Source organism: Vigna unguiculata, chromosome 2 (genome assembly GCF_037176805.1).
Source record: "Vigna unguiculata cultivar grain cowpea cultivar isolate G323 ecotype 2 chromosome 2, ASM3717680v1, whole genome shotgun sequence".
In the NCBI taxonomy this organism is placed as follows: Eukaryota; Viridiplantae; Streptophyta; class Magnoliopsida; order Fabales; family Fabaceae; genus Vigna; species Vigna unguiculata.
The window spans coordinates 24,541,671-24,559,335 of NC_140793.1; the positions used below are offsets into that span (position 1 = coordinate 24,541,671).

At 31.5% G+C, this 17,665-nt stretch overlaps 1 protein-coding gene and 1 long non-coding RNA gene across 2 annotated transcripts; one reads left to right on the plus strand and one right to left on the minus strand.

The window, feature by feature from the left end:
* Positions 1–4,562: 4,562 nt before the first annotated feature.
* Positions 4,563–5,476, minus strand: LOC146888464 (uncharacterized). Its single transcript, XR_014986608.1, has 2 exons — positions 4,830–5,476; positions 4,563–4,756 (listed from the first exon to the last, which is right to left on the minus strand). It is a non-coding gene; the product is annotated as an uncharacterized LOC146888464 (long non-coding RNA).
* A 10,333-nt stretch (positions 5,477–15,809) lies between these two features.
* On the plus strand, positions 15,810–16,892 carry KDR (basic helix-loop-helix (bHLH) DNA-binding superfamily protein). Its single transcript, XM_028057472.2, has 2 exons — positions 15,810–16,146; positions 16,432–16,892. The coding sequence occupies exons 1-2, from the start codon at positions 16,018–16,020 to the stop codon at positions 16,582–16,584; spliced, it is 282 nt and encodes a 93-aa protein (XP_027913273.2). The 5' UTR covers positions 15,810–16,017; the 3' UTR covers positions 16,585–16,892.
* The last annotated feature ends 773 nt before the right edge of the window (positions 16,893–17,665 follow it).

Consider the following 17,665-nt stretch of genomic DNA (forward strand, 5'->3'; position numbering starts at 1 on the left):
TTGTAACACCACGTTTGACCATAAGTATGACACATATAATACTTCCCACTAAAGGTTTTTACAAAATGAATAGCATTTCACAACACTATATGTATACATTCACCATAATATAACAACATATTGTGTTTGTGAACTCACCTCTTTTAGATTCAACTCCTAGATTTACAATACTATTCGTTGATAAGCTTGATAAATACTTGGTATTTAAGCTTATTAACCTCTTTTATTTGTCTTTATTTCATGTGTTTTGTGTTTATTTCTTAGGATGTTTATTAGTATTTTGTGTTTTGTTTAGTTAGGAGTATTTTTCTTTTCTTAGGTCATTATATAGGAAATTGTGTAGGAAAATGAAAGACTACAAAGTTGTCTGTCAGGACCATCTCGCCCAGCCAGATCTTCATCACTCGTCCAGCGAGAAGTCTGTCTCACCCAACGAGACATAGCAGTTGTATTGCAGTTAATTGATCTCTCACCCAACGAGAGATAAGGCTCGCTCAGCGAGCAGACAATTTCTGGTTGGCTAAGTGTCGAGAATCAAAGGAAAGGAAGGAGTTCTTTTTGTGTGGAAACGCAGAGAAACTCAAAATTTTGGTCAAGGGCACATTGTGGGACGAAATTACAGCAAATTCTTCCATCTACTCGTGCGAATTCATCAAATCTGTATGTTCTAGATGATTAGGAGTAGTTAATCTCCATTTTCATTAGGATTGGATGTAATGAATTTATACTCTATGTAACTTTTCCTATGCAATATAATCTCTTTCATATTCAATTGTTCTATCTTGATTATTAATGTGTATGATAGAAATATCATGTTATTTGTTGTTACTGAATCATTGGAAAATTAATTTGGAACTAGATACGGATAGAACACCCAAGAGTTATGTTCTAGGGATAGACATTATCTCTTGGTCATTCTAGAAATATGATCTTAATGCAAATTGTATGCTAAAATAACTAAGGAATTAGAGTTTTAACATATGATTTAGAACTTGCCTCTAAGAGATTAGAATAAGTATACTTTTAATATGAATGTGAATACGTAGATATATATATATATATATATATATATATATATATTGTGTAGCGTTAATTTGATTCATAAAATCCAATCCTAATAATGCCTTTTACCGAATCACATCTTTATTTTTATAATTTTGCATGCTTTATTTTATTTGGAATTAAAAATGTTTTTCACAATTGTTAAAATAAGTAAATAATCACAAGTAGATTAACAAACACAAATTCCTAGGAAAAACGACACTTGAATTACCATTTTACTACTTGAAACGAATTGATACACTTGCCAATAAATTAATACCCGCTCATTCTATGTTTGCTTTGTAAACCCATTAACATTGCTTTTTTTTTTTATTTTTATCGACAAACGTTAGATGTTAATTTTTATTAGTTAGACGTTAAATTCACAATCTCTCCCACTCCTTTTAAACCCACTAAATTAACATTTTTTCTTCGATTTGTTAAACCCATTAACATTGTAAACTTAAATAATATCTATATAATTAATATTAATAAACTAAAACTTAACATAGTTAGACAAATTTAATCCACAAACATCCAAAACAACGTTCTCCTCTGGAATCCACCAGCTAAGTTGCCAGACACAGCTAGTTAAGTTCCTTCATTTTTTCTTCTTCAGTATGTAGACGAAAGGGGGGAAAATAGATTATTAGGTAATTTCAAACTACCACTATGGTCTTCATCTTCATGTGACATGTAATAAAATATTATTATTAATTTTTTTTAAGTTTAAAAACTTAAATACATATTACTTAGATATTGACGGGACCATAAGTCAGTGGAAATTTAGAACTATTTAATAATTTTGAAAAGATAGTCAAAAACGAAAGAGGCCATAAAGTAAAAACTTTAATAATTATTTAACTTATCCCTTTTAACAAAAAGAAAAAAAAATGGATGTAAGCGTTGGTTAAAGAAGGAGACAGGGTTGTGGAAAAGAAAAATCTCAAGATCAAAGATATCAATTAGGATTTTAATGCCTTGAACCAACAAATTTGTCTGTTTAGTGGAAGGAAACATGTAAAAAAAAAAGTATAAAAAGTCTATCGTTTCCTTTACAGAGTGGAGAAAAAGTTAGGCAGATATTTCCTAAACTTTTCGATATACATTTATAAATAAAGAAAAGCTACTTTTACCTATAGGAAAATGAAAAACAAAATAGTTGGTAATATTGAAAAGTAAATTTAAATATAATTCAACTTTATATCATAAGAGAAAATTGTCAAAAATTTAGTTGTTAAAGAAATATTTTCCTTACATCAATAACTTGTATTACACAATGATCAATATTATGTCATGTCATGGCCACTAACCCGTCTTCTAAACATTGTAACCATTTTCAAAGAGAGAAGAAGGAATATTGTATCTGATATGAAGCCACTTAATTCATGAACAAAGCAATGATGAGTTAATAACATTAGATTACTTTGTTTATGAAATTATTTTTGTAGCTAACTCTAGTTTCATTTGGAATCCTTAAAAGTTGTCGTGAGCTTGATTCTTAGAAAGCCGCACGCACTGAAAGGGAAACCAAGTTAGATCATTCCCAAATCAAAAGGCTAAGCTGTGATGAGTGGCAGTGAATCTTTAGGGCAACTTTGTCTTACTTAAAAGGAAGTTTCCATTACATGGTGTTCCAAATTGTTAAACCTATGGAATTATAAAATAATGCATCACATGCGTGTATTAAAATATGAGATGAATATCTTGGGAGATTATTATAATTAATTTCAGATGGCATATTAATTAATCTAATGTTGTTGTTTTCGTAGCTAGTTGAAGATAGTGTCCTTTGTTTTGTAAGATTCTATGAAATCACGTGGATCCTACTGTAGTTGCAAGGGCAAGTAGCTCATCTCCAGCTATCCATGCATAGCCTTACTGAATTTTGAAAGGATGTGATTCTATTTTTGCAAGTTGGCCAAACTTTTAGGTATTAAGATGACCCACCACTTCCAGATTCTTAATTTTCTCAGACACTTAATTAATGTCATTCTATGCATACAAAATTTCCATCTCTATCTTCTTCTCTTTTCTTCACAAAATTCACATTTTTATTTTATTTTCTTCACATATTTCTTAATAGGTCACATTGCTTTCATCCAAAATTTTGCATAGTATTGATCTTGTAATCCCTTAGGAAAGGGAGCATTTCATGGTGAAAAAAGTAGGTATTGTGACTTCGAGAATTGAATATCAAGTTTGTTGAGAGAAGATTAAGTTAGTAAGGGTAAAATAAATTATGAGCATGAGTATCCTTAAAATATCACATTGCATATAAGTTAGGACCGAGAAAACTTTAAATATATCTTTCAATTTTTAACCCTTCAATGCGTTTTTTAGGACAAAAATAGAGTTATAAACTTCAAAGCAGATAATACTTCAAATACAATGATTGATTATAACAACACTTTTCAATGGACTTGAGGTCAAAACATTGACACTATATGTAAGAATGAGGTTCCAAAGACAAACCTCATGTTTTCTAAAAATAATTAAAACCTTCATTCCCTTAACATGCAATGTGAAAAAGTGATTGCGAAGATGAACTTTCATTCCCCTTAAATCTTGATTAAGAAATTTGTTTTGATACACTCAATAATCTTATATCACTTAGAAGTTAAGATTAAGAACATTTTAAATACATTTTCATCCTTCAACTCTCTAAGAAATTTTTAAGAAAAAGATCATGACAAAACTGAGTTTCAAAATACATAATACCTCTTATGCAACAAACCTAACCATCTTAAGCTCCTAGTTTCCTAAGAACACATAGGAAAATGTTTCCTTTTGCAGATACATGCATGCACTAACCTTCCTCAAAGACTATTTAGTTTAAAGTGTTTCTACTTTGATGCAGGGGTAGATTCTCACGATCAATTTGATTAAAACGAGACACCTTGAAGGTTTCATTATGCAAATCTAGAATGGAAGTAGGAAAACCTAAATGATGATCTGGTTCAACAATATAGGAAACAAAATCTAGAAGGTCTAACATTTAGTTTATTATCTAGGGCTGGGGAAAAATAATTGTATTGTACTGAACTACCAAAAACTGCACTGAACTAAAAAATAGTTCGTATGAACTGCACTGAACTGAAAAACAGTTCAGACGAACTGAACTGAACTGTTTTTCTGAAAAATAAACTGGACTGAACTGCACTGCACTATAATATGAACTGTACTGAACTGTTTTATGAACTGCACTATATCAGAACCGAATTGCACTATTTTTTACTGAACTGCACTATTCTTGAATTGAACTGCACTAATTTTTAACTTAACTACACTATTTTTGAACCGTTTTTGAATCGAATTGCATTGATTTTGAATAAACTTCACTATTTTTGAACCGAATTGTACTATTTTTGAACCGAATTGCATTGATTTTGAACTGAATTGCACTATTTTTGAACTGAATTGCACTGTTTTTGAACTGAATTACATTATTTTGAACCGAATTGCACTAATTACATATGATTGTAATACGCAATAATCATATAAATTTTATAGTTTGAAAGTGCTTAGGAAATAATACTTGAAATAAGCCTCATACTTCAATACACCAAAATCAAAATATTTATACATCTTAATACATAGGTTCTCCAGTAGGTTCTCCCATAAACAACATCAAAATGTTAATACATCTTAATACATCTTCAATCATCTAAATTAATTGCACTTGAAGGTCCCACTTCGTCTTGAGAAGTTATATCTACAAAAAAAAAAATTAGGTTTTCATATAAAGTATCAACTAAAAAGTATATAAAGTTTTCATATAAACTCACCTTGCTCAAATTCATCAAGCTCTTTAGGATCCTTATTAAAAAGTATAGAGAAATGTGTTCCTCTTAACCAATCTTATGTGCAAACAAGTACTTCCACTATTTTAGGCATTAGGCAACTACGATAAGGATTAACCACCCTTCCTCCTGTACTGAATGCACACTCTGATGCTACGGTAGAGATGGGAATGGCTAACACCTCTCGAGCCATGTTTGCAAGGATAGGAAATCTAGTTGAGTTGACCTTCCACCAATGTAAAACATCAAGCTCAACTGACTTTGTATAAGGTTCAGGATCCTCTCTCAAATATTTATCAAGCTCTGATATATAATCAAATCTACGTCCTGTAGCTCTTAGGTAGAAGCTCATGCCATGAGGATCATCATCTTCATCATCTAGTTGGGATTCTTGTTGGCTACTTTGAGAACCCTCCTCAACCCCTTGATATTGATCATAAAGTGGTTTTAAAGATGACAATAATTTTGATTTCAATCCACTGGCCATGCTAGGTTCAAATATATAGTCAATGAAGTAATTAACAAAATCCAACTTACTCCTTGGGTCAAGCACAACAACAATCAATAATAAGATATTAATTCCATTGGGATTTCCCCAATATTTGTCATACTTACCCTTCATCCTCATTGCCATCAATCTTATGCTTGCATCACTACTCTGAGAATATTGTCGAATCTTTTTACCAATTCTAAACACTTCCTTCATATACATATGACTAGTGACGTAAGAAGAACCAGAAATCCGCATGGTAGAGTCATAAAACATCTTTAAGAATGGTAGAACAGACCTCGCATATTCCCAATCCTCTTCTAGTGGCACACCACTACTTTTGGCCATTTCAACACCAAATTTCTTATCTTGCATATCTAGCAAGACAAAGGCATCTTTGTACTTCAAGCTTGCCTCTAACATTAGATAAGTTGAATTCCATCTGGTTTCAACATCAAGGCAAACAAGACCTCTATAAGAAATTCCCTCTTGTTCAACACAAGCCTTGAATCTAGCAAATCGAGTTGGAGAAGATTTGACATATTTAACTGCACTCTGAATTTTTGAAATTGAATCTTTTATCTCTTTTAACCCATCATTCACAATCAAACTTAATATATGTGAGCAACAACGCATATGAATCTCCCTTTAAGACAAGACAATTCCATGATAACATCCTTCTTTTGAGGTATTGGACCCCAACATCATTTGTTGTAGCATTATCCAAAGTGACACTAAGGACTCGCTTCAACTCCCAGTTATTCAAACAAGCCTCAACATGTTTACCAATGAGCTCCCCTGAATGACCTGTTGTTTGAGAAAAATTCAAAATTTTCTTATGAAGCTTCCAATCTTCATCAATAAAGTGAGCTGTTAAACTCATGTAGTTTAGGTTTTGGATTGAAGTCCATGTGTCTGTAGTTAAGCAAACCCTCCCACACTGCTTTGATAGAAAAATTTTTAACTTTGCTTTTTCCTCTTCATAGAGTTCCCACATTTCACGCCTCAATGTAGTGCGTGATGGGACCTCAAACCGTGGTTGCAAGGATCGTACAAAGTCACGGAAGTCTTCATCTTCCACAAATCGAAAAGGAAGCTCGGACTTCACAAACATCTTCACCAACTTCATTCGAGATGCATTTTGGTCAAACTTAGAAATTGTTGGTGAAGGGCCAACACTAGCCCCTTCTGTAGTTGATGATGACAATTTTTTCCTTTTGAATGTTTCTCTATTAGGATTTTCCTTGCATCTTATCAAATGATTCCTCATCCCACTTGTTCCAGCCAAATATTTAATCAAATCACCACAGTAATTGCACTTAGCCTTCTTCTCAGAATAAGGATCTTGTTTGGTAAAATGCCCCCACACATCTGACCGACCTTTACTATGCTCAGTTGATGATGTAGCCATACAAGGAGGTAAATGATCAATCTCAGAAGTAGCTGGTGTGAGAGTTTCGACAGTTTCTGGCAATGTAAAATCCATCTGATCAAGATTGCAGCTTATAAACTTGATTGTTTTGTTCTCCAACCTGAATTCATCTTCTCCAACCTGATTACATATTTATATCTTTGCCACCAACCCTTCAGCTAAAAAAGGGCCAACCCTCCAAGTAAAATTAGCAACATCGTTGCCACCAACCTAATTATAATATGTATATGCATGGAAAGACTACGAGATCCTTAAATTCCTGTCCAAAAAGTTCTCTAGTGTACAACAAAAAACATTTGTCTTTCCATACTCAAACAAGAATTCCAGCAGATTTTTGTATGTAATGAATCATGTTATACTATACACCACAACAGAACAATTTGTAGCAAGCACGCAACATATCCCAGCATTGTGACTTGGAAGGATCGCATAATTTCTAGAGATGCAAAAGAAAGGACGAAAGAACTAAGAAGACTAATATCTTGTTTATTTCAGAATTTCTTTACAAAAAACAAAGGAAGATAAAGTTAATTAGAAAGCGGAAGAGGACCATTCAATTGCCCTAGAAATCACGAGATAACTCGGAGAGTCAAATTTAGAAAGGGTCAAAAGTAAGGTAAAAGATAAGGGCAAACAGATGGGCACTCTAATAAGATTTCTTTCATGTAACAAGGAGGTGTAGCTGTCAAAACTCTTAATATCTTATACAGTTAAATCAGCATTACCTTCTTAATAAAACCATCCACTTGTGAAACTAATAATAGTTTATGTAATTAGAAACCAGAGAAGATCTTAGCAACTAGAAAGCACAGATTATAAAGCAAGACAAAAACAAGTTTTATTCCTTTTCCCTGATTAATAATTCCCTCAAGTGTGTGTTCACTACATCAAAATCCTTCTTTCTAAGTTGTCAATCATGGCCAAAAGTGAAAATGTTGAGCCAAGAAAAAGGGACTCTTCATCTACTCTAAAAGTATGCAGCAGGAATAACTAATTAAACAAGGCACTGTTAACAAGAGATGTGATTGGTGCCATAGCTGATAGATTGAAGATTTGATTCTATCCTCATGTGGACAACAACATATGGAAGGGGCTCAAAATAAGGTCCAATATTGGTGATATTGTTCTGCATTTCCACTGCTTTAGTGTTGCCAATTATCTTTCTTCCAAAAGCTCTAATCCTAAACACAACCCTGTCTACTTCCTTAGCAATCTCTTCTGTCAAATACAAGCACTAAAAAATCCTTGCATAGTCCTTCACAGGCCAATGATCATGACAGAAGAAAGGGTTCTTCCTTACAATCCTAATTAATTACCTCGTGGTCATCAAAAGAGCCCTTGCCATGCTCCTTCAATTGTGACAAATCTTTCTCCAGTGTCCACCTCCTGCCACTTCCCTGACCTGAAACTGGAAGTCAAAAATCGAATTTGTTCACTGATGTGTCAAATAAATTAATTATACAGAATGATTGAAGGGAAAAATCGAATTGGACAAAAAAGAGAAGTGAAATGAAAACCTAAAGCTATAAAGAGACGAAGAGCAACAAGATATACCTCTAGAAAGACGACGCAACCTTCGACGGCGGCGAGGCAACAGAGACAGGAAACTTCGATGGTGGTTGAATATCGGTGGTGATTGAATATCGATGGTGCTTGCGGAGCGAATGTGAAGCAAGAGACTGAATGGGATTCAAGAGAAATGAAAACAGTTCAGTGTACTGCTCTAAACAGTTAACTGTTTGCAGTACAGATTTTTAAACTTTAACTTAAACAATAGTACAGTTTAATTTTACTATTAATAATTCAGTTTTTTTTTTTAGTTTAAAATAGTATAGTTAACTTAAATTTAGTACAATACAGTTATTTTTGCCCAGCCCTAATTATCATAAGAGTGTGCTAATCTGTTTTTTATTTTATTTTCTATCCTAATTCTCTTTGTGGGTAATTTTAATATTTGAACCTTTTTTTGAATGATTTTGTAAGAGTGTTGGAACACTCTAAGTTTTTCCATCTAATATATTTTTTATTGTTGATAAAAAGATACATATTCTTTTAAGAGATATTCAGTCAACAATTTCACTTTATTATTCCAAATATATTTATCAGTTGTGAATGAAAATATAATTAAAACTAGTACAATAAAATTAATGTAATACAACGACTCGAATAATCTGTAAAATAGGTAGTGGAAAAGATTGAAACAAAAAATAATGGTCTAAAGTTAATTTCTATATATCAGTCATTTAGCCAAATAATAATTATATAAAAATCTCTAGGCTCTTGAATATATATATGAACTTCAATGCATTATTTTTCCTCTTATACTTTTTTATTAACAGTCAGAGTTACATATTCTTAATATAAAAACTTATTTCGATAATAATGAATAGGTACGAGGCACACTTTTGTGGAGCAGTTTCATCTATTAATTTGGATATACATTGCTGGAAGAGTAAATTATGAATTCTAGAGAACTAGTTATCATTTTGGAAAATGGTTGTTATAAGAGTGAAAACTGCAATTAATTTTGCCAGGTTCTCAAACAAATTAGCAGTACAGTTGAACGCGAAACATTAAACAGATAGATGAAAATTAATGGTAAGAAAAGGAAATCCTAAAGAAACCGAAGATATTTTGAGGCGTTCACTCTCTTAAATAAACACTATAGTTTGTGCAAGCTCTGAACAAGAGTGAGTTCTTGATGAAATATTCCATGTTATAATTTAATAAAGAATGATATTGTTGAAAAGGGAAGCATAGGTGGTGGGGTAGGAAGCTAAAGAAGTAGGGGGGGAAAGGACTAGTATACTACGATGAAAGTGCAAGAAAGTACATGGGTTGTGATTGTGAAAATTGGATTAAGGACAAATATAAGAAAAACTCCGGAGAGTAGTGATCATAATTAAGCAATGGGTTTGGTATAATAATAAGATGATGAGAGACAATGATACGTGCCCTGTTGTTTGAGTTGATGTAAATGTTTAAGAGATGATGTCGAATAAACATTGTTGTTCCTGAAGGGTAGGGGTTTTTGTCCCTTTTGTTTTGAGGGTATGAACTCAACTCCTTCGGTCCCATACGTATTCGATATAAAGGGTACACTGCTTGTGACATGCATGTGATCAAGCATGAGCGATATTTGGTATCTTTCGTTGTTCGTTTATTTTGGTCAAACCTATTCCAACTCACTTCGACTTCAAGTGGAGAATAGTATAGGGATATCACACCCCTTGCCCCCCGATTCAATCATCAATTACTTACTTCTCCTATTTCTTACAACTTTATTAATATTTTTCCCTCTACCTCAATCTTCACATTTTTCATAATCATTATTACATCCTATTTAAATAATAACACTAACAAAACCAACCACTATATCTTAGGGTTTATGAGATAATAATATCCTTTAGATCATTATAATACGGTTCATTAAGAGTTAGAACAAAATTTTGAAAAGGTTTCGTTGGATATATATATATATATATATATATATATATATATATATATATATATATATATATGTGTGTATAAAGTAGCATCTCAAATTAAAAATTGAAAAGTCTTTGGTACTTTTGACGACACTCAAAAGTAAGACCTAATCTTTGTAAGGTAAGGTCCATCAACCTAACTCAATCTATGGGTTCATCATTCTCAAATTGCTTTTAGAAATATGTTAGTAAATTGCACCTTTTCATGTACCTTTATCAAACCTAAGCTGTAATAATTACTTAAAATATTCATTCAAAGATGTAACTCATATAATGTGTTTTTCATAGAATTATTTAACAAAAACCTAAACTTTTAACGTTTTTTCAGTAAAGCACACAATATATTAAAAAAATGACCAGCAGTACCACAAAACTTCAAGTTTGTATATAGTTATTCTAATAATATTTTATCAAATCCAAAATTATGAGTTTAATATTATAAAATAAAGTAAAAATATATTGCGAAACACGTGTAATTTTAAAACGTAAACCCTATTATTTAGAAAGTGGTATCCATGATGAAGTGGGCAACATATCTATCTCTGATGCAAATCACTTGAGTTCCCTTAGTAGATATAGATACAGATGGGAACCAACTTTTGGGTTTCGTAGCCCTCCATATGGCTAAAATTGTGGGCGTTTATATAGTATACATAACATGTATGCCAAGAATCACGCCATAAAAAATCCACATGCAACGTGTAAATATCCGATTTTGTCAGTCACCACTTTCAAGAGATTCATATTAGGTCATATTAATTCATCAAAAGTTTCTAACATCGACAACAACAAACAGTGAAACATTAAACTATTCTAAGCTGGTGGTCGCAGTAATAATATATGTATAATCTGACACGTGGATATGTATATTTGTCTCATATTCTGTTTTCATAGGACGTACTTTAAGCATTGTTTAAATTATAAATTTATGAATTAGATGTATGTGATTCACTCACAACTAAGTGGTCAAAGATGGACACCTTATATAACACGCAAGATTAGACTTGATTCGGTTTATGTTATTCGAAAAAATGTTTCTACGGATGCAGACTCTGACTCCACCATCAAAATCATAACATTGCAGATTCTTACTTGGTTGGAAGTGATAATTGTGTTTGGCTTTTCCTTCTGTGAAATTTGTTATTATATGCAGTATATTTAGCCGAACTGCAGAGCATTAATTTTGCTGTGTTTCTAATAGTAATGAGACATAAATGAGTCACATGATGGAAGCTAATTAATGAGAAATGTCACCAACTTTTGTTTATATGGATAGAAAGATAGATAAGAAAAGAGACAGCTAGCAGAAGAGGGTCACCAACGTTAACATGTCACAGTATTAGGTTGAGGATGAATTTTATTTTTTGTCATTAAACACGTGTAGGTCGAGAAATAAAATGATAGGTGGTCTTCTAGGAATTTCAGACAAAGTAGAGCATTTGGTTGAGTTTGAGAAAAGAGAGGAAGAGACAGAAGAAAGTAATGACGTGATGATCGTGTTCACAATCGGAATCTGTGTCACATTCATGAACTACAATGTATGAATCTGCAATCACACTGCTGTCTAAAGCCTCATCCCATTGAAGACTTTTTGGTACTTCATACATGGAGATACCATGCTAATTAATTACTTAGTTTAAATGAAAAGAAATTCAAAGGTAGAATTCTAAATTAAAGTGTATGGATGAGACACGCAATGTAGTTACTTATAATTGTACATATGTAGGTATTTAGATCTTACAATTGTATACTTGAGTTTCACATGATTGTTTTGCCTCTGTGTGAAAACATATATGTATTCCAAACTTGAAAAGATATGAATAGTAATCGAAAACAGAGTGAAAAAAAAAAAAAAAAATATATATATATATATATATATATATATATATATATATATATATATAAATTTTACTTTTACGTTTGATAACAAATTTATACGTGATTCTATTATATAATCATAATATTATAAAAAGGTATTTTTATTATTACTTCTGTGTGGCCATAATTTTTTATACCGTCAATATAATTTTTATTCAAGTATCATAAAAAAAAGCTACAGAAACATATATGTATTGTTTTCTTATAATATATATAATGTACATAAATTGTTATTTTTATTTTATTTTTAATCATATTTTTAAATTACATTATAAAATTTAGAGTGCAAAACAAAAGTATAAAAGGTAAATATAATGAAGAAAAATGAAAAAAATAAAAATAAAGCATATAATGAAACAAAACAGAAAAGAATCAAAGAGAATTTTTTTTAAATAAATTAAAAGTCCATTTCTTTTTTATTTATCTTTACAATTGTTAGATAAAAGATAAAAGATATATAATAAATTTTGTTAATTCAATAAAAATAGTTGAATCGTCTTTTATTGGATAAAATGTATTTTACATTTCTGTAAAATTTATAATCTATCAAACTCCTCTAAAAAAATATATTTTCCACTCTCTAAAATTTAGATATATTTTCTAAGTCTTTATTAGCAATAATGATAGACAAAAAATAATAATTAGTGACATTTTTAACACATCGTAAATCTTATTATTAAAAGTAATTTTAGTTAACTATTTATTTATATATATATATATATATATATATATATATAATATATATATATATATATATATATATATATATATATATATATATATATATATTCAGAAGGATTTAAAAAGGATGTTTAAATTTTAAGGGACAAAAATAATATATAAATAAATTGTGGAGACGTAATCTTTTAAAAATTTTGTAAGACACAAAACATATTTTATTCTTTTCTCTGTCCGCCCACACATTAAAGACATGTATAAAATATTGAAATGTCAGAAAACATATTGACATATATGATTGATAAAAAAAAGAGATAAGTAATATGATACTGAATTTTCTAAATGACAAATTAATAAAAATAAAAATCTCAAAAAATTGGCACTTTCAATTTACAAACACGGGGATACTATATACAAAAGCAAAAAAAATATAAAAAAAGAAAGTTGAATATTTTATTTTAATGAAAAGTAATAATTAAGATCATTTAATTTTCATACTCCTCTATATTTCTATATTTGTTCAAACTTAAAGATAAAAAATTTAAAATAGTGACATCAAATAAAATCAAGCTGTTAAAATTCATTTACATTCAAGTTCAAAATACCTAACTTTTTGTTTACTTATATCTGTGTACATAGAGTATATTATTAATTAAAATATACTCTCGAAGCTGAACCAATTAAGCTTAGAATTAATGCACCTTTCTTTGACTTAGTACACGCCTCCCTCCTTTTACAGTAAGAAAAAAAAAATGTAAAATGAATTTAGGTCGAGAATAGTTGCGATTTTAATTGAGTGATATTTAAAGTGATAAAGTTAATGTGTCGTTTACCTAAATATACATGTATCAGCAACAAAAAAGACGTGCTAATGTTACAGTTTTTGATGCCCAGACAGACAGACATAACGAGATGACACGTGACATTGTGGGTTGCTATGTGCTACGTTCCCACAGGAAAAAAAAAACACACACACACACAACTACTGCAACTCTCCCACACTGTAATAATCAAAGTAATTAAACGTGAATTATGGAGATGTTGTTGCAGAGAGCGGTCAACAATGAAGGAGTTACCGACCAGACCACAAACCAAGTTCCATTTTGTTTGATACAATGTTTTCGATGATGGAGGGGAGTGAGAGTTCCGTGATACTCTTGCATGAATAATGTTATCTGGAAAGAAGAGACTGGTCAACAATTTCACCTCTGATTTGGAGGGTGAAAAGTTTTGATGGAGAGTTTCAGATGAAGACAAAAGCCAAAAGAACAAAGTCACTGCTTCAATGGTTGGTGGAGAAGCAGCCAGAGCCGGTAGCATAGCCACTTGTTTGATGCTCCCAACTCCCAAAGTGGATTAAGATGTTGCAGCAGCAGGCTCAAGAGCCACACTACTAATATTGTTAAAGCCAAGTCTAATCCTACATTTTTTTTTTTGTCTTTGCTGCTAAGTGATTATCTTCTGTGCATGAATCTCAACAAAATAAGGGTTTTTCAATACCAAGGACATGCAAGTATTAATTAGAGGTAAAAACTACTATTAACCCATTAAAACGGATTAAGACAACACATGTACAGTGTAACCTTTCATGGTCGGTGGATTGGATCACTAAACCCTATCTGATAAGGATGTTATGTTTTGTGTGTGTAAAGTACTGTTTAATTACAGTGTGTGCAATTTTAGTTTATTACATTCAAACACTGTCCATTCATGCTTATACAGAGAGAGAGATATTATTCAGTACTAGTACTGTCAATTCTTTTGTGATTTATAAATTAAAATTTAACTAACAACATATATACCTTAATCAATAACAAAAATTATTTGAAAAAGAGTATGATGTTAAAAGTGTTTAAATTGATCCTATTTTGATAGTGAGAAACGAAAAATGAAATTTGAATAGAGAAGAATTATGTTAGCGAAATATTTCCTGACTCAGGTTTTTTTTCTTTTTTTAATGAAGAGTTGTTCATTTTAAGATATTTTTTCATTGAATAAAATTTATGATAAATTACAAAATTATGAGTATAAGTCCTTCAATAATATTATGTTTATGAACTAATAATTAAAATATGCACAAAAAGAAAGACAAATTTATGAAGATGAACTAAAAGTATATATGTACTTTTATTCATTCAAAATATAGTCTACAATAAATTGTTAGATTTTACAACATAAAAAATAAAGACAATGAAACATTATGCTCTAAAAGAAGTGTACTAAAAAAACATGTGTTAGTAGTTTCGTTCTTATACGATAAAATAATTTTATATCACTTAATAATAGAGAATTTAGTTTATTTTTTTAATATTTCTTTTAAAGATGAAATCGCAATTCTAACATTATAATAAATAAATGGTCTTATAAGAATAAGAATAGTAAGGAGCATTACTATGAATAATACACAATAAAATTATATATTGCAGTAGAAATTGTTGTTGGAGAGAAACTGGGTGGGACCCAATTTGAATTTGAGTTGGTTGTGGTAGAATAATTATTTTCTTTGAAAGTAAATGGGTCACAATCTCACAAATAACATATAGAATAGTAAGACATTGCAGTAAAAATTTAGGAAAAAGAATAATTTGACATGTAATTTAGTTTATAAGAGGCAGTGGTGTGTTTAATAGTTTGAGAAGTAAAGAAAGTTAATCTGAAAGGAAGAGAAGATTAATGATTAAGATGACAAGGAAGTAGTAAGATAACGTGGGCTTGCGTGCTGAGACTGACACAGAGAGGTCCCGCGTCGTTGGCTAATAAACAACCACATTTGGTTCAAGCCATTTGAGGTCTAACCCCAGCGAGGGAACACACTCAGAAAGGACAGTATGGCGTATCTCTCCTTCATTTTTCTCTCTCTTTCTCTTCCTAAACCCTATTAATAACCCCACTTCACTTCTCCATTCAACACTCTCTTCCTTCAACCATCTTAATTAATCTATAAAAACCATTTTTTTTTTCTTCTTTCATTCTTCTTAAATATATTCATTCATTCCCTCTCCTTTTCCTTCTACCTCCATACTTTCAGATAACTTTCTTTACTTCTCTCATTCTCCTCTGACAACCCCATTTCCTCTCCTTCACCTTCTTCTCTCTTCTCTCTTCTCTCTTCTCATTTCTTTCTTTCTTCTTCCACTTTCCTTAAACCTCGCTAATTAACACCAAATAACATTCATTTCTGACACAACCTCATTCCATTAATTCACAATGTCCTCCAGAAGATCTCGTTCCAGACAATCCGGTGCTTCCGCTGAGATCACGGATGCGCAAATCACCGATCTCGTTTCCAAGTTGCAACAACTTATCCCCGAGCTTCGCGCCAGGCGCTCCGACAAGGTATTTATTACTCTTTTTCTTATTCACTCTCTCACTCACATTGCACTTTTTCTGTGGATGGATGGATGGATGGATGCCCTTCGTTTTCTTAGATAACTCACAACTCAGATTCCCCCCTCTTGCCCCCATTATTCAACCAATTAACTACATTTCTTACTCATATAATAATATATTTCATTGTAATGTAGCATATTATAATACAGAATTTACTGTGTGAATGAATTCTGGTGAATTCACATGTGCATGAAGAACTTTACTGATAATGATATGTGGGTGGTATTGCAGGTTTCGGCTGCGAAGGTATTGCAGGAGACATGCAACTATATAAAGAACTTGCACAGAGAGGTTGACGATCTAAGCGATCGATTATCAGAGCTTCTGGCTAACACGGACTCCAACAGTGCTCAAGCAGCCATTATTAGGAGCTTACTTATGTAGTAGTCTAGTCTAGAGCATTTATTTGTGTCGTGTGCATGTCCATGTCTCTCTCACTCTCTCACTCTCTCTTCTTCTGGGTAGGGTTTGGTTTGTACTTTCTAGACACCAACGCCAAACACTACTACCATCGGATCCATGTGAAGCAGTTGTTCATTAGTTTTAATTATGTCGCGCTTTCTAGTAGTAACCAGCTTCTATGGCTGTAAATAAAATGGACTACATCATGAGTTCTAATTATTTTGCCATTGTATCAGATATGAAATATGAAATATGAAATGAAACACATAACTTTTGTTTCGCGGCGCAAATAGGTTGCTGTCATCGGATGAATACATGTGTGGCCTTTTACATGGATAGTGTCGAATGGTTTTTCAAATTTGGAGGCTGCAATGCTCGGGTTTAATCTTAGTAATCTATCTTATGAGAGAAATTCTGCAGTTTCCTGTGGACCCATTAGAAGGGTCAGGGTTGAAGCTGACAGTGCCTATAACATGTGACATACCCCACACCATTTTCGGTTATTTCTTCTTGCCAACCCGTGATATTAATGTTCGCATTAGGACCACAATATAAAATAACTAACTCCTCATCCAAACCACCATCTTTTGCCAGCTTAATATATATACATTATATCTCCCATTTATATATATATATATATATTCATTTAACAGGATAATAATCACAACATCCATTTATTCATCGCCCAAATAAAGAACAAGAAAAAAAAAAAAAAAGCATGTCATGGACTACCTATGTTGAATTTAATTCCCATGAAGTGGGAAAGTTTAAAAAAGCATATTGTAAAACGAACAGAAATACTAGGAATTCGGATTCACTCCATTTTAATAATTCGAATTTATTTAAAACTGGACAACTACGAGAGACAGTCATCAAATGAGAGGGGTCGTTAAACCAGAAACGAGTTCCATATTTTTTATGATTTTTAATCCATTTCCTCTGATGAGAAAGAATATATACTAAAAAAAGAATGTGTTTTTAGCCTTTCTCAAGTATAAATAAATAAATGTGCATCAATTTATTATTAATTTAAAGAAAATAACCAGCTTGATTTTTATAAAAG

Bases quoted from the DNA above. Each gene is read 5' to 3' on its own strand.
- KDR (XM_028057472.2), top strand. From the start codon at position 16,018: ATGTCCTCCAGAAGATCTCGTTCCAGACAATCCGGTGCTTCCGCTGAG. The intron at 16,147-16,431 runs GTATTTATTACT...GTGGTATTGCAG, and splicing joins GCGCCAGGCGCTCCGACAAG to GTTTCGGCTGCGAAGGTATT.